This window comes from Erithacus rubecula (assembly GCF_903797595.1).
Source record: "Erithacus rubecula genome assembly, chromosome: 14".
Lineage (NCBI taxonomy): Eukaryota > Metazoa > Chordata > Aves > Passeriformes > Muscicapidae > Erithacus > Erithacus rubecula.
In genome coordinates, this window is record NC_136666.1 from 17,383,239 (window position 1) to 17,405,410 (window position 22,172).

A 22,172-nucleotide genomic window follows, 5' to 3' on the forward strand; every position below is an offset into this window, starting at 1 on the left:
TCAAATGTAGCACCAAACACTTGCCTGAGCAGAACAGTTTCTGATTTTATTAATGATATAACTGCTCTAAGATAAGCTAGTATTTTAATACCAAACATTTGACACTAGCACCACCCATGGTTTCTAGGCAAGAACATTAACATTCTACAGAGTACGTCACTGTACCTCGACAGTTTCAGCTTTGTCAGCTGCACATCCATTTTCTCAATGACTGGAGGGAGAGAACTGCCTTCTGAGGACACCAAGACAAACTGGTTCTGAACCTCAATCAAGCCAAGATCTATCACAATGGCATTGGGGGAAATGGAGGACTGGGGGATGACTATAACTGGTGCTTTCACGTGGATGTCCATTGCAAGCCTGAAACTCCTCTGGGCCAGGTCCTTCACACTGGTAGCAGCTTTTTCTGCAGCTTGAGCTGTAGCAGCACTCAGTGTCTCCTTGGCTGTCTGGAAGTTGTTCAAGAAAGTCTAGAAAAGCAGTTGAAAAGAAAGGAGAAAGGTCTGTAAACAGTTCTTACTCTAGGTTAGTTTTTTATTTTAAATCATCATCCACCAATTATGTTGCCTAATCTATTGAATTTTCCATAGGAAAAGACAACTGAGTACTTTTTGTCATGACCTCTAACAGAGGGTCAGAGAAGTACTAACCAGTGCAATCCTCTTATTTTAAATTCATCTCTATTTTTTTTCCTTTTCTTAGCTACAAGACTCCTTAGCTTGTAGGGACACAATTTTGAAAGCCCCTCTTGTCCTCCTTGAATACTATTAAATTCCTATTAAAGAACCTATTGAATGAGAGGAAGCCCACTGCTGCTTTATTGAAAACACTATCATGAGGGTACTCAAACACAATAATACTTACACTGGTTAATTTGCAGGTATCATGACACCTACTTTGAAGAAAGATTTGCCTTTAGTGTTAGCTCTGATGTGTTTGAACTCAGAATTTTGCTAGGGTGGAAAGGGCAGCAAACATAAAACCCCCAAACTATCACAATAGCATGAAGTTTTTCTCTATTTCCAAAGCTGAGAGTGGGAAGTGACCCAATTGAAATTTAAACCAGTTACTTACCAAAGCTTTTAATAATACACAGAAAAATTGAACTTATCCCTTCTCTTCCAGAAATTGAAGCCTACCAGTTGTACTGAGGGTACAGCTCAGAAGATTAATCTGAGAATGCTGCAGAAACGTACAAAGGGAAATAAGACTTACCAGGAGAGACATGAGAAATTTGTGAAGGTACACCAGCTGGATGCAGCCCACTTTCAAAGATACAGTGCCATCCACTTTTGACATGTCAGTGTAGGCTTCTCCCTCAGTAGCATGAGGATTTAATGTCAGATTGAAACTGAAAACTTCATCTCCCACTATAGACACAGCCTAGGAGGAGAGACAGAGCACCCACCAGCCATCAGCAGCTTCTGCAAAGGTACTTACAATAAAGAACTAAAGATACAATCAGCCTATCAGATCACAAGTTAGATTTTTCTAATCCTTTCAGGCAGCCATTGTTGTAATATGAAAATTATTCTTTATGAGGTATCTTATTTGAAAATATTAATTCATGACAAATCAAATACTTTTAGAAGAGTGGAATGTGCATTACATTTCACTTTTATACACACCAAACTAACCAAGAATCAAGTAAAAGTTAAAATTTTGTAGTTGAGTACTTTTTTATGAAGGGTCCTTGAATCAACATCTGTGACAACTACGTCTTGAAGTCGGGCAAAGAATACAGTGTGACTTGGCTGAAGGCAAAGAGATGAGTCAAGACCTGCAAAGTACAAAAACAGAAACAGAGTCTTGCACAGCACAAGTAACAGTTATTTTCAGGGGGGACAGCAGCAGAGGAAGTGAGGAAAAGTTACTAAGCTTTAAAAGTGACTGTACTACAGCTTCAACCAAAATAAAATGAAAATACTTCTAATACAGATAGTGTCTCAGTATCAGTCATCTCTGGAAATAACTGAGATACTATTCATACAAAAATACTCAAACAATAATCCACTTCTTAACAAGCAAGCTATTGAGTGAGTGCATTGAGATTTTCTATTAGAAAATATGTTACTACACTGAAAACAATACTTTTGCATACATAATCTTGTGTGAATACATTATATGATTCAGGGATGGGCACAAGTAAAACTCTTAATGAACTGCAGATCTTGCATATCACACATTCTTAAATAATCATAAGAGAATGTTGGCAACTAAGAGGATGGCAGCTGAAGTCAGTCAGAAGTGAAACTTCCCCAAAGAACTATTGATAGCCCTTCCAAGGGGTAAAACCAACCAAGAAAACAAAACTAAAATAAGGAACACAAACAAACCACTAGGTTAAAAACTAAAGAAAACATTCTGAAGGGGTTTTTTTGTCTTGCATAATTATTTTCCTAAATAATTTTATGGTATACCATAAAAATATCCAACACTTAATAAAACATGAGAAGCCACCTATAATTAAACTCCTTCAAAGGATGAACCTAATCACCTGAGTAATAACATAGCACATCCTTCTAGCTGGAGGCCAAAACATTATGACAGACTTGAAGGCTGACTTGGAAAACAAGACTACAAGCCATTTTTGCACAGACAACAATAAATCAAATAAATAAAAACATGCTGCATATTTACACCTTATTTTTTAGTCCAATTATTAGCAATAGCTTTGAAACTGAAATACCAGAGCAGTTCTTCTAATAAAGAATTTAATACCTTGTATCTTGATTTCTGCAATGTTCTTTTTCTCATCACAAATATTTAAACAGAAAGCATCCAGCTTGGCAAAAAGCTTGAAGTCAAACACATCCTTATCCTTGGAAGGTTTAGACACTAGAAATAAGAGAAGGTGGGATTTTCAATATACTTATGAGTCATATTTTCACTTTCATCTTTATTTCTACAAAGCCAATCCTGTTTCTCTGGATTTGCTTTGCCAGCATGCAATACATCCTTCTAGAACAATCATTAGGATAATCACAACTGTACCTTTCTTCAGCCTAGAGTCATCTTCTCTTTTTTCTTTGGATGGTGTCTCCCCACTTCTTTCACTGCCAGAAGGACTAATAGCTGTTAGAAAACTGACAGCAGACACAAGGGCCTCTGTATGTAACAGCAGGTTCAATGATGAAAAAGTTATCTGTTGGAAACATGAGATTCCATGTGATCAAACAGTAACTTAGGTGTGTAAGAGTCAGACTGAAGTGCAAAAGCACCAGAACCAGCAACAGAACCATTCCTTAGTGCTGGGGATTGGTTTTTTCCCTCTGTGGAATTTTCTCCATACCTGTCATTCAAACCAGAACACTTAGAAACAGAAAACCTGCCAACAGATTGTAAAGGGAAAAGCTTTCTGTAAATAATGCCACAAAGGCATCACAAATACAAATTATTTGACATGAAAGTGAAAAGACTTTGTGACTCCACTGTAGTTTCCCATCCTGGACCCCTGAATGTCATGATCCCTGATGTATGAGAAGGTGCATCCTTACAGTAGTTTGAATTTCATCCACATGAACTAGATAGACACTTTTTCAGCAGTTCAACAGACAAACATTCTGCTCTTAAGTGGTATAAAAATTTTCGAGGATGATTTAACTTGTGAAATCTGCTGGAAGGCAGGAAAACAGGAAAGCAAAACATCTCTTATTAATTACTCTGTTCTGAGCAAGCAAATGAAAATAAGCAATAAAATCTGCAAACACTCACTTGAATCATCTGTTCAGTGTTGTTAAAAATTGCCTCAAACTGTGGCCCATTTCTGTCAGCCTGAAAATAATGATTTGCATGAAGATTAATATTAATTCCAACCAGTCACTGTCCTCTTCAGAACATACAAAATAATGCAACTAGCTCTGAATAGTAAGTTTAGGACTACATATAGACTATATATATTAAAAATATGTAGAAATGCTTTAAGTAATTTTTAAAAGCTTTCTGTATACCTTGACATATTCCACCTTCAGAAGGTCTAGGCCAGGTTTGTCTGAGGAACTGATCAGGTGAATGGGTGCTTTTTTACCTGTAAAACACCACATGAGATAAACAAGAATTAGGATCATTTCTGCTCTTTCAGAGAACCAAACAACTTGTGCCTTGAAGGTAGAGATTAACTTCCAGTACCATTTGGTAAAATACATTGCACCACCAAATATGAGTCACTGTATTCTCTTTGCCAAGTCCAAACTGGCAAATCCTTTCTCCACCCAAAGATTTAGCTCTAAGCCATTTATTTATCCCATAAGCACTATGATGAGAGTCCAGGGCTTATCAAATGTGTCAGTGGCACAAGCACTGCCAATAGACAGCTGCACATTAACTGGGAATTAACAACATCTGCATTTCTGTGAACACAAGGCACAGAAAAGCTCTAAGTGCTACACACACACACAAATCCACTTCTCTGCCACTGCTTATTACCTCCAATTCCATAGTAATCCAAGCTTATTTTCTTCAAATAAGATACAGCTGCTAAGTTATAGGTTTTGACAGTAGTTTCTGTCCCAAGATGCATTACATCAAATACAAGTACTGTTTCCTCAATTTTCTTTTGTCTGGTGAGTTCTACTAAAACCTGAATGAACAAGAAATACAGTTATGTCATATTTGCACATGCAGTTTTCTCACCATTTAAACCAACAACAAAACAAGTGCAAAATTAATGCCCTCCTTGTTTTGTTGGAAGCATTGTTTTTATTACAGATTTAAGAGTATATAACAGAAAGGAGAAATGATTGTTTGATGGTGAAAGATATAAATACAAAAATATTTGGGGATTTTCTCTTTTTAAGAGACCTGCCTGGATATTGACTTTGTTTATCCAGAGCAAAATTCCCACTCTCTACCCCCTAATTATGAGTTGATACTAATTTTTTCTACTAAAATACTCCAATAAGGAAGGTTTTTTCCAAAAATACATCTGTGTGTATGCATCATGTTTTTATTTATATGCATGACACACAGACAAGACATATCTCATATGCATAGAAATATATATGTGTATAGAGGGTTTTTTGTTTGGTGATCAGGTTTCTGCATCCTCTAATCTGGAGAACATTGGTAAATGAGTACTGGATTTTATTAAAGCATCCTTTAGGTAGGGGAAAACAGAATTACAGACATACTTCTTTAATTTCAAACTTCAGCTGAAGATTTGTCAGCTCCTCCTGAGCAGAATCTTCTTTTCTTATTTCTTCTCCTTTAATTAGTGAACTGTCAGTTGGTTCAGAGGTTTCCTCAAAATCGAAATATTCTTCTTCAGAGTCTACAGAAGTGAAATTACTTCCTCAGTAAATTTTTTCCAGAAGCAGGGTTAAATATCCCACTTTCTCTTTCCTATTCCAATGGCATTTTTAATAGCATGATCATTTTAAATCTAACCTGACAAAATATACTTTAAATCTATACTGCTCTCTTACCCATTGGATGAGAAGCAAACAAAAGCCCTATTAAAAACAGCACTAGAGGCATCATAAGACATCCAAGAACACATAAGAAAGTAATAATAAGAGAAGCTCCAGGAAACAAGTGTCCAGGTTACACTACAGGAAATTTTTCTGTAGGACAGTCATGAAAATAAATGCTCAAATACAGTAATTTCTCAGTAATGTGTTGTTCTAGTTCTGCCTTTTCAGAAAAAGGAAAGCTTTTAAAGCAAAACAGTCAGAACAACCTAATACAGTTGGAATTCATGGTTCACTCATTTAAGAGTCTGCTTTTGCATAATATTATTTTTTTAAAAAAAAAGGTGGGTTTGCTTTTTAGAAAAAGCAAGTTTATTAGTCTGAGGTAACATCAGCATCTTAATCCAATCTTATGCACTTGAGGGTAGATATGATCCATCATGCTTATATCTGTTGTCCTTACAGCTTTTCATGGAAATAGTAGCTATTCCCTAAATTTTGGCCTTACTTTACAAAGACACATCTGTAGCTTCTTACCTGACACTATTTCTGCTAGCAACTGGGGTGTGTTAAGTAACCCTTTACCAACAACAGGAATTGTGGGAATAGCTGGTACCTGGAAAGAAAGAAAAGAGAAAAATAACCAGAACAGTATTTCAAAGTTTCTTTAACTTGGTATGTCCATATTTTTTACTGATGATGAATGTTCCACAATGCCTCCCCCACATTCTTTGGCAAGGTTAGCTCTGCCAATACTTGTATTGAAAACAGCAGGACAATGACAAAGATTCCAGTGCTTGTTTGAGGAAGACCTGAATGTTCTGATGGTAAGGCAATGAAGACATCAGTGATTTTTTTTTGCTTGTTTAGGCACTTTTTAAGTTTTCTTATTTGTAGTCAGCTTACCTTTGTGCTTGGAACTGACACAGATGACTTCTGAGGCAGTGGAATGCTATCAAGCAGATCAAAGACTGCTTTGACTTTCTGGTCAGAGAGTCTGACGTGCACCAAAGGAAGTCCTCCTGACACTTTAAACCTTTTTTTAAAAAAACAACTGATTAAACTTCTATACAAAAAGTTACCAGCTCTTCATGTAAATCTTATTAATATGGATATTCCTATATAAAGATCACATCACAGTAAAGTCAGGGATTCTGCATTAAAACAGGGCTTGGACTTAAGCAGTTCATAATCAGTAAAGGATTCAGGGAACCACTACTCAAAAAAGATTTTGATAACAGTAGTAACCTACTTTGTTTTCTTAGTTAATATCTTCAAATCACAAAGTGCTACTGGATCTCTGGAAAAAACACAGCTTTCTTTTCTCCAAGTACAAAGTAATTCTAAATGAGTCTTTTCAACATTAACACATTACCTTGCCATCCTGGAATCTCTTTCCACCATTGATTTTGCCAACTGTACATGAATATCCATAGGCTGCAAAATGTGCAAAGTTGATGGATGTTGAAAACGAGCCTTCTTCCAGTCTTCACCTGAAAATGTCCAGTAAATTTAGATGAAAGAAAAAAAAAAATCACCTGCTAATTGCTTTAATTATGGCATCATTAAAGTAATCAAACAGCATCACTACAAGGGTAAAAAAACCCCACTCACCAACCAAAGAAACTACTTAGATCAAGTATGAACTTAAGTTCAAGTGAAGAACTAAGGCAAATTTTAGGTGTGAATTTCCTTGTATAATGAAAATCATAATAGTTCTATTCATTTACATTCATTGCCACCATCAAAGTGATGCACAAGTCCAAACAAAAAGTGAGCAGCTGTTTGAAGAGAAACTAACCATCTTTTTCAAAGTTAGGCACCCAATTTGTATTATAATCTAGCTTTTCATTAACTACTGATTTTAGTTTGTCTTTTTTTCTTTAAAAAACATATTTATTTATTAATGGTAGGTAGCCTTCAACAATCTTTTGCATAAACAGCAGCAATGTTGTTTTGTTACCTGCTCTTCCAAAAAGAAGTTGCACATTTTGAATTTTCACATCAAACTTGTCATAAGCTTTGTCCATAATCTCCTCTAAAGATGAAAAGTTAGAAGCTTCACTACTGCCTTGATTTATGCTGTTCAGCTAAACACATGAAGAAAATAAAGTTAAGTCTTTAAAAGAGACATGTGCCATTCATTCTAGTGAAGATAAAAAGATGATTCATGGAGATTAACAATTGACATTTGGACTCTTACAGAGAAAATATATTAAATCATTTCAGACTTCATTTATTCTTGTTAAGTAGATTTTTTGTTGTTACTTCTATCAATCCACCTAATTCTAAGCTAAGCCAAAAATATTTTCACTAGTCTATAATTTTACTTATGGGACAAAACTAAAATAAACATTTAATCAGTCATTAAATCAAGATAAATGACTGCAACCTTTCCATTTTATAGAAGCAGGGTAATTAATTTTCAAACTTCAAGAGAAAAATTGTTTTATTAACAAAAGGCTATCATTTTACAAAAAAGGAAGCAAAAGTTTGTGTATTCTGCTGATGAAAGATACTAAATGATAAGATATTACAATCATGGTTATAACATGAACACAATTTCTGGGGAGGATTAACTAGTACAACTATGTCAAAGATATTCTAATAATTCTAATCAAACTGCTGACTCAAACCTATTTGGTTACAAATATTGAAGTTAAAAACACATTGACACAGATGATCACCCTGCCTTCTGAAAGCAAGAGAATATTTGCTTCCCCTGAGCTTGTAAGAGACATAATTCATATACCTGAAATGTACCAAAGTCCAAAATCAGCAAATCTGAATTTTCATGGTAGAAACCAGTCTGTGGAACCACAAGGTAGGAAGGTTTCAGATTAATCTTCAAGTCAAGGACTTTCCGCATTTCGATAATATGAACTAATCCTTAAACAAAAGCAAAAGGATTGGAAATGTAAACACTGTGCACAAGTGAACAACTGTGACAGCATACAAAAAGATGTCATGTGAGAGATGAAGCCTCTTGAACCAAGACTTTCATAGTATTCTACTGATTTCTTACTAAAATCAATGCTTCTTCCCACAAAACATTCACTAAATCTCCAAGTAATCAAGTAAGAAGGAATTCTATCTCAGCTGAAATCAGGGCAACCAACTCAAGGAAAAATCCCAATCCTACTATTGGTCATTATTCAAAATGTAAACCAAGTGTTTGGGTAATCATATGGAAACATTTTAAGGGTTCACCTTCACTGAGATTTGTTCCTATCTTACCTGTGGCAGTTCTTTCCTTGATTTCTTCCAGTTTCATTAATGTGGCTGTTGTTAATCTTTCAAGATCCATTCCCTTATTTGTCTGAAAGAATTCTACCATTGCATTTATTGTTCTCTTAAAAGAAAAAAAAATATACAAGAATTAGCATTATACATATAAGTCACTCAACAAAACTCAAAATCAGATCTGGACAGTGCCTAGAGAATAAGAGCAGAGGAGGACTCAGAAATCCCTGAGAATTTTGGTTACTACTCACTGCATCATATTTCACTTCCACAGGTTGTGATTCAATTGTAAGGCTCTGGTCAGCTGTACTGTCCTCTGGGTTAACATCAAACTCAATCTTAAGCAGAGAAGATTTGCTATCACCTATGGAAGCCACAAGTGATGGTACAATGTTTTCTTGTCTCAGGCCTGTAACATACCAGTTTTCAAGCTTTGCTTCAACCCTAAAGAAGATTAATAGTTAAAAATGCTTAATTGGATAAGGGTTAGTATCAGTTGCAAGAGAAAAGAAAGGCAGCATAATTATGTGACATAAATAAAAAGTGTAGAAATGTTTACTATTATTTAAAAAGCAGTTACAGAGTTATTTGGGTGCAAATGGGAATTCTGTACTGAGAACTGCCCTGACAACAGTGTGCAAAGTGGAGTCTGTAGGTATACACCTTTAAAAAAAGCTATTGAACACCACCAAATCACACCAACTTCACTCATCCTTAGAAGTATCTATTACATAAGAAACTGATTTTCATGTCCTGTGCCTCCACCATTGAAATCCCTGACTTCAGGAGCCAGCATATTTGGCCATAAACAGTGTCAATGCCTGGCTCTATTGAGATAACAGAACTGCATTTTTTTCAGAAACATATCACTTATAAGAGTATCTTATAAGTTCTACAGCTTCAGTCCTGCAAACTAAATTATATGACATGCATTTATGTAAAATAATGTCAAAGCTCTTTTTGCTTCCATGCAGTATTCAAGCTGCACCTTGAAAATTCCCCAGAATGGTTTCTGGCAAAAAAAAATTCAAGAGCTGGTGACCTTATGCATGAAGCCTGAAATGAAGAAACTACAAATGAAAGCAAAAAGTGCACAAATTTATTTTCCAGACACTAGAAATCTTATTCATCGACTGTGTAATCCAATTTTTTTTTCCAGTATTCCTGGTGTGCCCTCTCTTAAAACACAGGAAAGGCTCAGTATGTTACACTCTGGCTGATCTCCCACCTACAGCACAAACACATAATTTTTCATTTCTGTAGGCAGTAACACATTCATTAGCTTGGCTGAAGTGTGTTGTCCACACCATTTCACACAGCTTAGCTATCACTTCCTAAAAGTCATATGCAGCACTTTGACCCTATATTCAAGAAAGAGGCTGCCATTGTTCATGAAAACTAGCAGACAGCATTCCCTTCTTCCTTCCATTCTATGCTATTCACCAAATTATATTTTTTTACAGCAGAGTACAATTAGAGAATGCCCACAAATTTACACAGCAATATACAACAAGCACTACCCAAGAAAAGTTAAGAAGCTGGAGAGTGGGGTGAGGAGGGGAAGAGATGTTTCTACAAAAAAGAAAATATCAATGCAATTACTTAATGGCTTGTGCTCCTGGGCGCTGAGATATTTTGGTACTCAGATCAATTATCTGTACTTTTAGAGTTTCTGCCACGTTCTTGTCCTCTTTAATTGTAAGAGAAGCACTTAACAGCTTCAGTGTCACAACATGGGCAACATACTAGTGAGAAGAACAGAGGAAAATTAAATTAGTCATTCCAGTAAGAACAATTTCTCAGAACTGCTTATTTTAACAAACTCAACTAAGGTAAGAAACTCATTTGTATGCAGAAAGCAAAGTACACTCTTTACCTAATTCAATATTTACCAGTCATTTATTTAACATAAAATAGTGTAGTTTAACAAATGCAAAACAAATATAGTCTCAGTTTTTTCAGCATTAAGGAAATTTTTTTAAACCCTGAAGCAAGCATAGCTAAACTACATTCAGTAGAGGACTCACTAGATCAACCAAAATCATTATAATCTCATTAAAGAGCTACATTTTAGAAGACATAGGTTGTATGCCTTTGTTGTTCTTACTGCTAAATATCAAGTCTTGGCCTTGCCAAGAGAGGGTTCTTACTTCCCAATACTTGTACCATTTTATGACTCCATCAACCAGCAACTTCAGAAGAATCAAATAATATTTCCTACCTGAATTTGAAGCCTTCATCTTTCTTCAGGGTATTGAGAGAACTGCAGGCATCTTTTGTTGTGTGGTTTTTTTTTAAGCCACCCAATAGGTTGCTTACCTGCTTTGGTAATGAAAGGTTATGAGAGCTGTCACTATATCCAATGGCAGTAAAAAGTTTAGCTTTCTCCTCTGGTGTCATTAGTTCATCAATACCTAAAAAACCAAAAATCCACACAATTTGCACCTTAATAAAGCCTTCTCCTCACATTTGCCTCCTACTACTTAAGCTGATACATTCCATTGATTCTTCATATTGCAATAAATTCCAGATTGTAAAATAATTCACACAAGAGTCTTCATATATGGTGTTACATATGTAGCACAGAAATCAATATAATTTTTATTACAAAAGTATCCACAGCTCTTCATGATGAAAACAGATTTCTGGAATTTTAGAAAATCAGACCTGTGATCCAGACAGCAAATCACCAGAAACAGTATTCCAACTGTTGCCAATTATCACTCTAGCTATAAGTGCCATACTCTTCTCCTCACCAAGGTTCTGAGAAGTTTATGGCCAATTTAGAAGAATGCCTTTGCCTTATTTACCAGCTCAATATTCAGTAAGAGGTGCCATCAAATGATCAATACTGCATTGCACTGCTTATGGCAAACCCTCTCGTGCACAGCAGGAAGCAAAAATCCCATCACTTTCTTTTTAATGGATAAGAAGACATAAAACCTCTCTAGACATTAGTGCTTTCCAATCTGCACTTACTTTCAGGTACAGGTGATTCATCATCTTCTTTAGTCCTAGATTCTCTTTTACGCCAGAAACCACCAAACCATCCTCCACTTTTCTTTTCTGCTTCAGTGCTTTTCTTCTTCAGTAATTTTTGTCCTGATCTTATTGTCTACAAACCAGAAATGAAAACAAATTCATAACTTATAGTATTACTGTTTTTCTGTAAATACTCCATGAATGGATGCATGTTAAATGTGCATTTAACACCACACCACAAGGAATTAAGAGCTCTTTGACTCACTAGACAGTATCAAAAAGAGGACCAGGGTGTGGGACATGTCTCTGTGTATCTGTGCATGCACAGACACAAGCATATCTTATTTTTACTCTGAATAGTTTTTCCTACACATCATCAGCATTTAAACTACAAGAAGGCAGCAACCATACCAAAAGACAGTATTTAGGAGAGCAAAAAAACCAATTACATTCCTTAAATCTAGTAGATTCCTTAACCTAGTAGTAACAAATGAGGACTGATTCTGTACCATTTAAAACTTGCAACTTTCTTTGAACTGGTTTCCAGTTTGGAAATAAATTTACTCTTGTCCTGGAAGAATAGCAAACTTCTCTTCCAACCTACTTATCCTATCATACACATCAGCACAATTTTTTTTAAAAATACTATCATGACAAAACCATCCTATTGAAAGTGTTACAATTTTACTGAACAAAAATTAGTCCTTACCTCAACTTGTGCTTGTTGTCTTGCTAAGATTGTATTGAAGACGTCAAGTTTTCTTTCTAGGTCCTACAAAAATGTATGATCAAATTATTTGCCCCTCAAACACATTTAGGAAAGGCTCACAACCATGAATTTTCTACCAGCTCCTTCATACACTCCAATTGACTTCCACCTCCCCTCATTTCTATCACAGGTATATCCCACCCCCAGCTGCAAAGTTCACTAAAAAATAAAACTGATGTTAGGTAGTCTAGTTTTTTTTTTTAACTAGTTTACTCCAGCACTTCATTAAATGTATCCATGTTCATTAATCCTCAACCAAAGACAGATTGATTGAAATGGTACTTCACTAGTATTTTATTTTGTTTTCCACTACAGGTTACACAGAACTTCAGATTAAAAAGTTTTTTTCACAGATCTCTTGTTCTCTTGTAAAACCAACAACTCAGATTATTCTCAATTACATCTAAGGAATTATTTCATAGAGGGACCAAAACACAATCCCTCCAAAGAGAAATGACTCATACCTGGATCTGCCTCTGTGTTTCTTCTGACAGTTTACTCTGTGTTAGCTTGTTCTTGTACACATTTTTGTAACTCTTCAGAAGCTGCCTGTGCTGTTTTATGTGACTCCATGACCACATCCGAGTATGTCTTCTGATGTGAACTTCAAGAACACTGTTACCTGCATATTTCCACCTACAATAATTTCACACTTGTGAACAAATTCCCATTTCATTTGTGCATTACAACTTACAGGTTGCAGAGGCAGTTTATTAGTATGCAAACACTTTGTTCACCACTTGTGATTTGAATAAGGTGGCTTATAAAAATGTTAATGCTTCCAACATCACTTTGGAGAAATGGAGAGAGAGCTTTAATGCCTGAAGAACTACAAACCTTCATTATTGATTTTCTGTTTCCAAATTTGGGCTTTTCCAGCATTAAGTGCACTTAAGCACTTTGATAATCAGTATCAGTTAGTACTTTGAAAAACAACAACAAACATGTAAGTTCAAATCTTTAAAAACTACAGCTGACATACATGTTTCCCTTGTATAACATTTGCCAAGATTTTTCTTCAGCCTTTCTAAAATTACATTTTAACCTCTGGTGAGAGCATTGGAATTTTGTCCAAATTTTGGGGACTTCAGCTTAGCAAGTAAAAATTTTCATCAACTGGATCTTTTATCACTTGAACCTAAGAACTAAGCAAAGCTCTGTGAAAATTTCATCAGCATGTGATCTAATTTTAAAACTACTTTCAACCATGAAGGAGAATGAAGAGAGTGGAGAAGACTTCAGAGAAGTCTACTTCAAAGAAGGTATGAATGTACACAGCTTACCATTCCCTGGCATTTTTATGGAGAGATACATTTGGCCTAAATCTTCTGTACGGTGCATTGCGAACCATGTAATCTATGGACTCCAACAGGTCTATCATGCTGAGGTACTAAACACAGGAAAACAAGGTTCTCAGCAGAGCTGCAGCTTTTGTTTGCAGGCAGTGCTTGAGCTGTATATATACTTTAGTATTCCTCAAACTACACAGAAATTTAAGTCTATGCATTTTTATTAGCACCTGAAAGTGACCAACTGCACCTATTCTTCTCACCACTTGGAATCTCTACTTCCCTCCAAGAACAACCATTTGTAGTTTTACCAGTCTGCTCAGCACAAATTCTCTGATTTTCTCAAACCAATAATGTTTGTTTGCCAGTGCTGTTTCCCTCATTTTAGAGCTGCCTTTACTTGAGTGAACCTTACTGGTACAGTTCTGAACTCAACATATATATGCTTAGATATCACTAAGAGCTAAAATGCTATTTAACCAGCTAATTGCAAAGTTATCTCTGAATAAATGAGAACATAAAATTGCTGAGGAGCAATCTGCATTAGTTCCTTGATACTTGAGCAGGCTTTGTTGCCAAAGCCAGCACACTTCATTCATTCCTACCCTTGCTTCTGCTTTGGTATCCCTGTAGTTATAATACTGGATTATAGTTTAGTTAAATAAGGGCTACTCATGATTGCATTCTCCAGGTGTAAAGAATGCTGCCCAGAAAGGCTGAATACAGATCAGGTGGTTCCCAGAGGATCCACAGAAAAGTGTGTCAGAGTACAAGAATCACCAGGAAATTACACAGGGGGGAAAAGATCTTACACTTTTCCCACAGGTACTGCTACATAATTTAGAAATTCCACAGGTATATAAGCACACAAATCCCTAAGAATAATTTTTTTCACTATAGTTCATCACAAACTGAAATGGGTGATAAATAGCAAACCAACTTGCCTGTGGCTTAGTGAATTCAATGACAATTCTCTGTATTTCTACATTACAATCAATCTTAGGAGTTTTCAGTTCTGCTTCTGCATATGGGTTGATATAGAGTCTTGCAGAGGCTGACACTGGTCTGAAAACTTGAAAATAAAAAAAATGGAGATGGATTTTTTACTTAAATACTTAAACAAGTAATAGATCAACCATGTCAATAGATAATGTGCATGATCAAGCCCCACAGAATCAGGATGCAATTCTTACCAACAACAATTAAGACAGCCCCACAACAGTCAAAAAGCATATAAGCCCTAATATGTTCTATTACATTATAGTTTCTCTAAAATGAAGATATTATGGCCACGCCTGCAGGATCAGATCAGGTTTCTGTACACTAACATGCTCAGAACAGTTCACATTCACTCACTCCTAGCTCACTTACTGTACTGGTAGTTTTCAGGCTGGTTACCATCACAGGGAATTCCTCTTTTCAGCTGATCCTGTAAAGGGATATGATAACAATTGCTGAAGAGCATTTTTTTGCTTACAGTTCTTGAAACTTTAAGTAGACCAACTTAAGTTCATGTGTACTTTGCAGACTTTTGCAGCTGTCAATTTAAGCTGTGCATCAATTTGTGTTTTCACTTCAGACCATGATTCAGAGAAAAAAGAGGAAAATATCCACAGACAGGCAGTGCCAAATTAACTTGGTTGCTCTTAGACAACTGGTTGGTTTTAAGCACTTCACAGATTTGAATCAATCTTTGATGTTAGAACCAAGCTCACTGGGTTAAGTACATATCTTGTTAGGGGCAAAATAAAACAAAAATAGAAGTATCCATAAAAGATAAACACAAAAGAATAAGGGAAACAAATAGTATTGTACAAGGACACACAGAACACCTTTATAAACACAACAGGTTAAAAATACATCATGTCTAAACCCTACAGGGGTTTATAAAAAAGGAGGATCACAAAATATTATTAACAATAATACAATTGATCAACATATGACCCTGAAAACAGTGACCATAAGTGTAAGGAGTGGGGTAGAAATCAGTGGGGTGTAGTTTTGAATACTGCAAGAGCCAGAGAATATTGTAATTAATGTGTTTTCTTCTACATTACCAGTATTTGTTCACGGGAGCCATGATAATACATTTTGCTGTTTATGTTCCAGTAAGCACTGAGGCTGTCCAGGCACAAAAGCTGCACAGGAAAAAAAACATGCAACAATCTGCATACTCTGTATTCAACCCATCCCAGGAACTTAGCTTTCCATTTGTGAAAATAGAAAACATATGAAAGCAGAGATGTATTTAATCTGACAATAGTATTCTGAAATTATAATTGAATTGCAAGTTCTTAAAGCACATGTTCATGCACATCTGTTAAACATGACCCTGGATTACAGGGGTGAGGATGTAGAAAACTGGTACTTGGTCCAAGAAAGAAGCCAGGACTATGAAACCCTTCTTATATTGTTCCTATAATTCCTTAGATCTCTGCATACTCCTTTCTGCACAGGCTCTGGGGATGGTTCAGAAGGTGGGCAGGGAGAACAAAGATTCTGCTTACCTCCCAGAATTCAAATTAAATTAGGAAATGGCAATTTGACAACCTCTTTGAAATCATAGTCTCCACACAGGCATGAAGTACAATGCATTGAACAAGGGGATTCACATTTAAGAGAAATTATTTAAAGAGAGTTTAAGTTTATGCCTTACTTTAAAACAGTTATTTGTGCTTGTGCTTATACATCAAAAGTAAAGAAAAACAGGAACATTCAAAAAGTAAACTATCTTTCCAACTTTATTTAGAGCCCCAGGTTTACTAGTCTCAAAGATTAGTTGCTTTCCTCATGTGAGTAGGAAAAAAACCCAAACACATTACCTTATATATTATTTTTGCAGCTTCATTCAGAATAGAAGGTTTCCAGTTCTCATTTGTTGTCTAAAAGTTCAAAGTGATAAAAGCAATTTTGTGCATCTTCACTAACACATTTGTGGATTTATCCTATGCTTCCAAGCAACAAATGCATCCAGCTTCTCTGCATACACATACACCAAGATAACATAGAAAAATCTGTCCATTTACTTTCATACTTTGATATTCAACTCCTCATCCTACCCACAAAATGCTTAAAGCTAAGGCAATGAGAGGCTGAAATTTTCTCTCCCCATTTCTCAAAAGGCCTGGAAAAATACCAAATTCTTGAGCATCATGATGCAATGTTTGCCCTCATTTATTATGCCTGGACATAACCTGCCTGTTTCAAAGGTCACTCAGATCATTAGAACCAATCACCAAGTCTCAGAAAGTTGCTCAGTCCTCTTTCCCTTCTGCTTGCTGAAACTGCCAATACTCTTTGCATGAATAAAAGAGTGTCTTCATTTCCAGCTGTATGCACACTGACACTTTTTACTATGTTCCTCATTCTTTCTGCTACTCCCAAGACAAGCAAGCTGCACACACAGGAACATGAATTCACACAAACATTACCAGCAAACTGAGCTCGCCCAACGTCATTCCCAAGGAAATCGGACACTGTGGGTCTGTGATCTACAAAAACAGAAAAATTACAGGGATTTATTTCTCTTGCTGCAGACAGATGTATCCTTTGAAGGTGACTGAAATCCTGAATTGTTCTGAGCAATTTCCTTTGCTTAGTTAATCTAACCTAAACATTACTGGAACTCACTAAGATAGACCAAAACTAATATGGCTGTAGTGCAAAGACTTAGGACTTCAAACTGAAAATTTTCTTTTACGTTCTAACATCATCATGCAGGAAAAAAAAAATTAGAGTACCACATCTCACTCATCACCTCATGATATGCAGTTCTATGACTTCTCTAACTTCAGTGTTTCTGACAACAACCCAAAGAAAGTTTTGAGAAATACACTATTATCCAGTGCTTTTCTTTTAAATTCAATTGTCTCATAACAAACTGCTTAATTGTTTTCCTAAGGGAGGGTAAAACTAAAAACACCAGTTTGGTTCAAACAAACAAACATTCTTGTTTATCAATTAAGTGTTTTCAAGAGTATGCCTTCAGACCCATCTGTAAACCCATCAGCTTCTGCCATTCTGGACTTCCCCAGAACACTGAAAAACTCTCTACATCCACTGCATGTAGCAATATGTAAGAACAGACACTGCTCATATTTAGACAAGGGGAAAGAGAACATCTGTTTCATATATTCATATTTCTGGCATTCAGTCACATCTGGGGCAAGTGATTTGAAGAGGTGCAGAAGAAACCACAGCAACTTTTTCAAGGTGGCAAATACAGTTTCTCTATGGACTAGAGAATCACAATTGCATTGAAGCCCAATTTAAAATGAAGACAGTATGTCCCAGCTACTTACATCATCTTCATACTTAACATGAATGCCTGTGATTTTGACTTGCACATTTTTTATAACTTGAGTTGCAAGCTTTTCCAAGAAAGTATCCTTCTTCTCCTCCTTTGGTTTGGCTAGAACAAGAGTTTTTTTAAAGTCAGTATTTAATGTTATAATTGCATCTTGAATTTCATTGCACCAATAACTACAAAAATGTAAATTTTATAGTTCCTCTAAATTAACATTCCACTTTTCATTTATTCAGATGACATATTTGTATTTTTTTCCTTTTCTGCACATCCATACTCTGAAGGTGTGATACTAGCTGCCTGTGCACAACTCAACCACAAGAAAATACATGTCTAAATTTCAGTCAAAGCAGTTTAGCTCACAGCAAGGATTAATATACTCCTCCCTACTCCTTCCAAGGTTAAAGATTCTCACTTAAAAGTCCCTCAGTTTCAAGAAGCAAATGAGTAAGAGTAACTGAGAACAAAATACCCTTGAATAACACATGCAATGGCAAGGAGTAATATTTACAATTCTGCATTTTTTCACTATATTGATATAACACCATTTCATTATATTGATATAACACCATTTCAGTCTGTGTTTCAGCATTTTACCTAAAGTGTGGCTGGATGAGCTGCTTTACAGGCTACACTTCTGTGCTCAGTATCCTCCCTACAATGCAATTGTTCCAGTAAATGCCATCCATCAGCCTACCAAGCTTATACATTTTTATTTGAAATGCTACAGATGGCACAAGTTGAAGAAAAATGACTATAGGTTTTGATTTTGGTTACTTTAACTGTTTCTAACTTTTTACATATGCAATGTACAGTGAAGAATGCAAGTATCTAACTTTGTACATCTTGCTAAAAGAATGAGAAATTTTCTTTCAAAGCTTTCAGAAAAAAACAAAGACTTCTCTACTAAACATGATATAACACAGTCCACAGAGCATTTGATTTCAATTGAAAAAAATTAGTGAGGAACTCCAAAGAAACAGAAACACTGTTTCCCTTTCACGTGCAACATACATTTCCTCCTATTAACTGATTTTAAAGGAAAAAAAAAAGGCAGAAGTTCTTATCTAAGCTTCAAGACTTTTAAGTGCAAGAAAGCCATTAATATTTTTGCAGCCAAATGCAGCTACCAGCAGCAATTTGTGTGATACCTTGCAAAGCTTATCTTGGGTCCCCATAAGGTTTTCCCTCCAACTGCAAGTCTGTGTGCAGTTGCAGCTTCCTCCAAGACCAAATACATAATACAATCACATGGGACATGGCAACCCATTCTTAGACATATGCTAATGCTGAAAACCTGCACACTTTAGTGTTTCTAGACAATGATTATCCTCTTGGGGAACAACATCAATTTCATTCTTATATAAATATGTCACAGCACTAAATGAGTTATTTAGAACAGAGAGCTGAAAGGTGATAAAAAGACTGTTTTCTGCTATAGCATCAGTTTCAGGTTTTCTTTACCTGTTACTGGAATCTGACAAAAAAACAAAACAAATATAACTTTCATGTGCAGTTTTTCCAACAGTCACAGTGAAGTGCCACTAGTTTACAGTTCTGCTGTAAATGCTACAGATAGCTCAAGTTGAAGGAAGAGGCACAACTAACCAAGTAAAGAGAAACAAGGACTCTCCTCAGTCTCACTGGATCCAGAGAACAGATAAACAGCAAGGAGAGCTCTCTCCAATTTATATCCTCTCTTTCAAACAGGAGGGAAAAATCTCATCAGACAGCTAAGGCTATGAAAAACTAATTCAAACAGAAAGCAAAAAGAAGCCTTAAGCTTAAAAGCCACAGCTGTTACCCACCTTTTGAGTGCTCACGACCTCTAAATGGTCTCTTAAAATGCTTTTTGTACTTTTTACGCTTACGTCCTTTTGCAATGCAAGCAAGTTTTTGGAAAAAGGATAAAATTCAAGTTAGTAAAGCAGAAATGAAAGGAAGCATAAGAAAATAGGGAAGAAGGTTTAGCTTGTCTTAAAGCATAATGATTTAGAAGGTCTCACTAAAAACTTCAAGAATTGCAGCTGTGTTAAGCAAACAATCAGCTACTTCTCATAGCCCAAGATATAAGTGCAGAAGACACAGATTTCAAGCTAAGATATAGATGGATGTGGATGATCAACAGTATGGTATGAAAGCACTCTGGAAAGAACAATAACAACACACAAAAGTGATGATTCTAAAAGCTTTACATGAAATTAAATTCCATTATTTACACACATATGGCAACCCACACCATCACATGAATTTCATAAATTAAATGATGCTTGTACTTTGCCACAATTCTGAAGAAAACCAGTTTGGTGAGTTGCATTTTTTCTTTTCCCCCTCTAGCCAAACAAGCAAAAATAACTGCAATAGTGCTGCCTGTGCTTATCTTTCTGGGGCTGGAGCATGAGAAGGGTGTATCCCACTAAAGCAAGAAGGAAGCAAGTATAACAGTGTACCTAACCTAAATGTAGGGAATTACTTGCTATCACTTGCAAGCTTGTTCAAACAAAGGAGGCCTGCCAAGATTTCAATCTGTCTTGCAGGTAAGATAATAGAGTGGTCACTATATAAATAATAAAAAGGAAAAACTAGACAAACAGAAACATTTTATTTTGAATAGTTCCTTTTAACAGTACAAGTAATCCTCTATCAAGGTAACTTTAAAAGGACAGCTTCCTTCACTTACTATTGAATTTGTAGGCTTTCACTCCCATGTATGACAAAACTAAGCAAACAGGATATTCTTCACTCACATTCAGTACTATGGAAAAACTTAATATATGTTTTTAAGCTCACTGAAAACCTGTGCTCGAATAACAGCTCAATCAAGAAACTTTGACCAAGTGTAAATTTCTGAAAATCAGATTTGGAGGTTAAATAAAGCATGTACAACATAAAAATAGTTCCTCTGAATTTCAAGGGAAGCTGTTTCCTTGTCTAACTTGAGAGCAAAGCAAATAAAGAGAAGCAGGGAAAGCATGCTAATGCCTTCAAACTGCTATAGTTAATTTTGTCCATGGTTTCAAGACAGCCTGAGCTTTCATTATCTTAAGCTCAGACACGTTAAGTAAGGGTAATTACTCTCCCAACAGCTAAAGATGGTTGTAAAATTACAGTACAATATCATCAGCATTTTATAACATCCTTGAGCTCAACATAAATGATGGAAACCTATGTGGCCTCCTAATCTTCTGAAACAGGCAGTCAATTAAAAGAGAACTAAGTCATTCCACAGATCCACATTCATTAAAATCCTGTTTCTAAAACCACCAATATGTGGATGTTTACCATACAAGTATTGTTTTTTCACTTCTGCATTTGGGTGCTTTGGAGAGGGGGACTTTTAAAATGCTCACCATGCATGCATAAAATGTAACCAACCATGCATACCCACCAGGCTTGGTGTCCTTGTAAACCAGACTCTCCAACCCATACAAGGGATCTTGTGTATGTGTGCCTTGGTCCACATGGCAGCAAATAACCAAAAAATGCATTTGGTTTAAAAGAAGGAAATCAACTCCTGATTTAATATTAATTCCACCAAATATGTATGACACAGCAGTATTTTCAGTACAGTATCTGACAGCCCAAGTCACTTCAGAATATCAAGTTTCAGTGATTACCTACATAGGAAAATCATGCAATTTACATTTTTTCTTGTAACCAGCAAAAGACCTGCAGCCTCTGGTCTCCATAAATGAGGTTTGATAGAGAAATACTGTAACAGCTTAGAAAAAGAAAATAGTTTCATCAGCTTGTGTCAGCAGTTTCCACTTCCCCCTCACACTACCAGTGCCACGACCATTTTGCTCAGTATTTGAAAAGCACATTGAAAGACAACATCTCCAGGCCTATCTATACTCTTAAATCTAAGGATTGAATCAAGATTCTAAACACATGAAGATAAATCAAGTATTAATCAGAAAAGAAAGTAAAGCTGAGAATTCATGAACCCTTACTACTTTCTATTCAAGATATTTCCCAGATTTTCAGCAGCTATTGTGTGCTCTTAAAAGCCTAGAGAGTGCTGAATTTCCTAAGAGTTTTATAGTTCAACAGGGCTCCAAGATTGTATATCTAGCAAAAGCAAAGGATCTGCTTGTGCAGGACTCAAGTCCTCTTGACTACAATATTCTAGCACAGCACCATAAACACAAGTGAAGCTGCCAGTGAAATATAAT

The 22,172-nt window shown here is 35.9% G+C and overlaps 1 protein-coding gene across 1 annotated transcript in view; it reads right to left on the reverse strand.

Annotated features, from left to right (window-relative positions):
* The window catches only part of VPS13C (vacuolar protein sorting 13 homolog C), a 67,654-nt gene that overhangs the window by 39,727 nt on the left and 5,755 nt on the right, over positions 1 to 22,172 (reverse strand). The window contains exons 6-33 of the mRNA XM_079318227.1: positions 17,993 to 18,102; positions 17,123 to 17,182; positions 16,514 to 16,573; positions 15,749 to 15,829; positions 15,063 to 15,120; positions 14,636 to 14,763; positions 13,686 to 13,792; positions 12,867 to 13,038; positions 12,343 to 12,405; positions 11,631 to 11,766; positions 10,971 to 11,065; positions 10,254 to 10,396; positions 8,903 to 9,095; positions 8,646 to 8,760; positions 8,161 to 8,297; positions 7,372 to 7,498; positions 6,784 to 6,901; positions 6,315 to 6,444; positions 5,946 to 6,024; positions 5,130 to 5,269; positions 4,426 to 4,579; positions 3,951 to 4,027; positions 3,715 to 3,774; positions 2,995 to 3,145; positions 2,722 to 2,838; positions 1,677 to 1,780; positions 1,216 to 1,383; positions 166 to 470 (exon numbers count right to left, since the gene is read on the reverse strand). Of these exons, the coding sequence (XP_079174353.1) occupies positions 166 to 470; positions 1,216 to 1,383; positions 1,677 to 1,780; positions 2,722 to 2,838; positions 2,995 to 3,145; positions 3,715 to 3,774; positions 3,951 to 4,027; positions 4,426 to 4,579; positions 5,130 to 5,269; positions 5,946 to 6,024; positions 6,315 to 6,444; positions 6,784 to 6,901; positions 7,372 to 7,498; positions 8,161 to 8,297; positions 8,646 to 8,760; positions 8,903 to 9,095; positions 10,254 to 10,396; positions 10,971 to 11,065; positions 11,631 to 11,766; positions 12,343 to 12,405; positions 12,867 to 13,038; positions 13,686 to 13,792; positions 14,636 to 14,763; positions 15,063 to 15,120; positions 15,749 to 15,829; positions 16,514 to 16,573; positions 17,123 to 17,182; positions 17,993 to 18,102 (3,388 nt within the window). The remainder of the gene's footprint in view (positions 1 to 165; positions 471 to 1,215; positions 1,384 to 1,676; positions 1,781 to 2,721; positions 2,839 to 2,994; positions 3,146 to 3,714; positions 3,775 to 3,950; positions 4,028 to 4,425; positions 4,580 to 5,129; positions 5,270 to 5,945; positions 6,025 to 6,314; positions 6,445 to 6,783; positions 6,902 to 7,371; positions 7,499 to 8,160; positions 8,298 to 8,645; positions 8,761 to 8,902; positions 9,096 to 10,253; positions 10,397 to 10,970; positions 11,066 to 11,630; positions 11,767 to 12,342; positions 12,406 to 12,866; positions 13,039 to 13,685; positions 13,793 to 14,635; positions 14,764 to 15,062; positions 15,121 to 15,748; positions 15,830 to 16,513; positions 16,574 to 17,122; positions 17,183 to 17,992; positions 18,103 to 22,172) is intronic.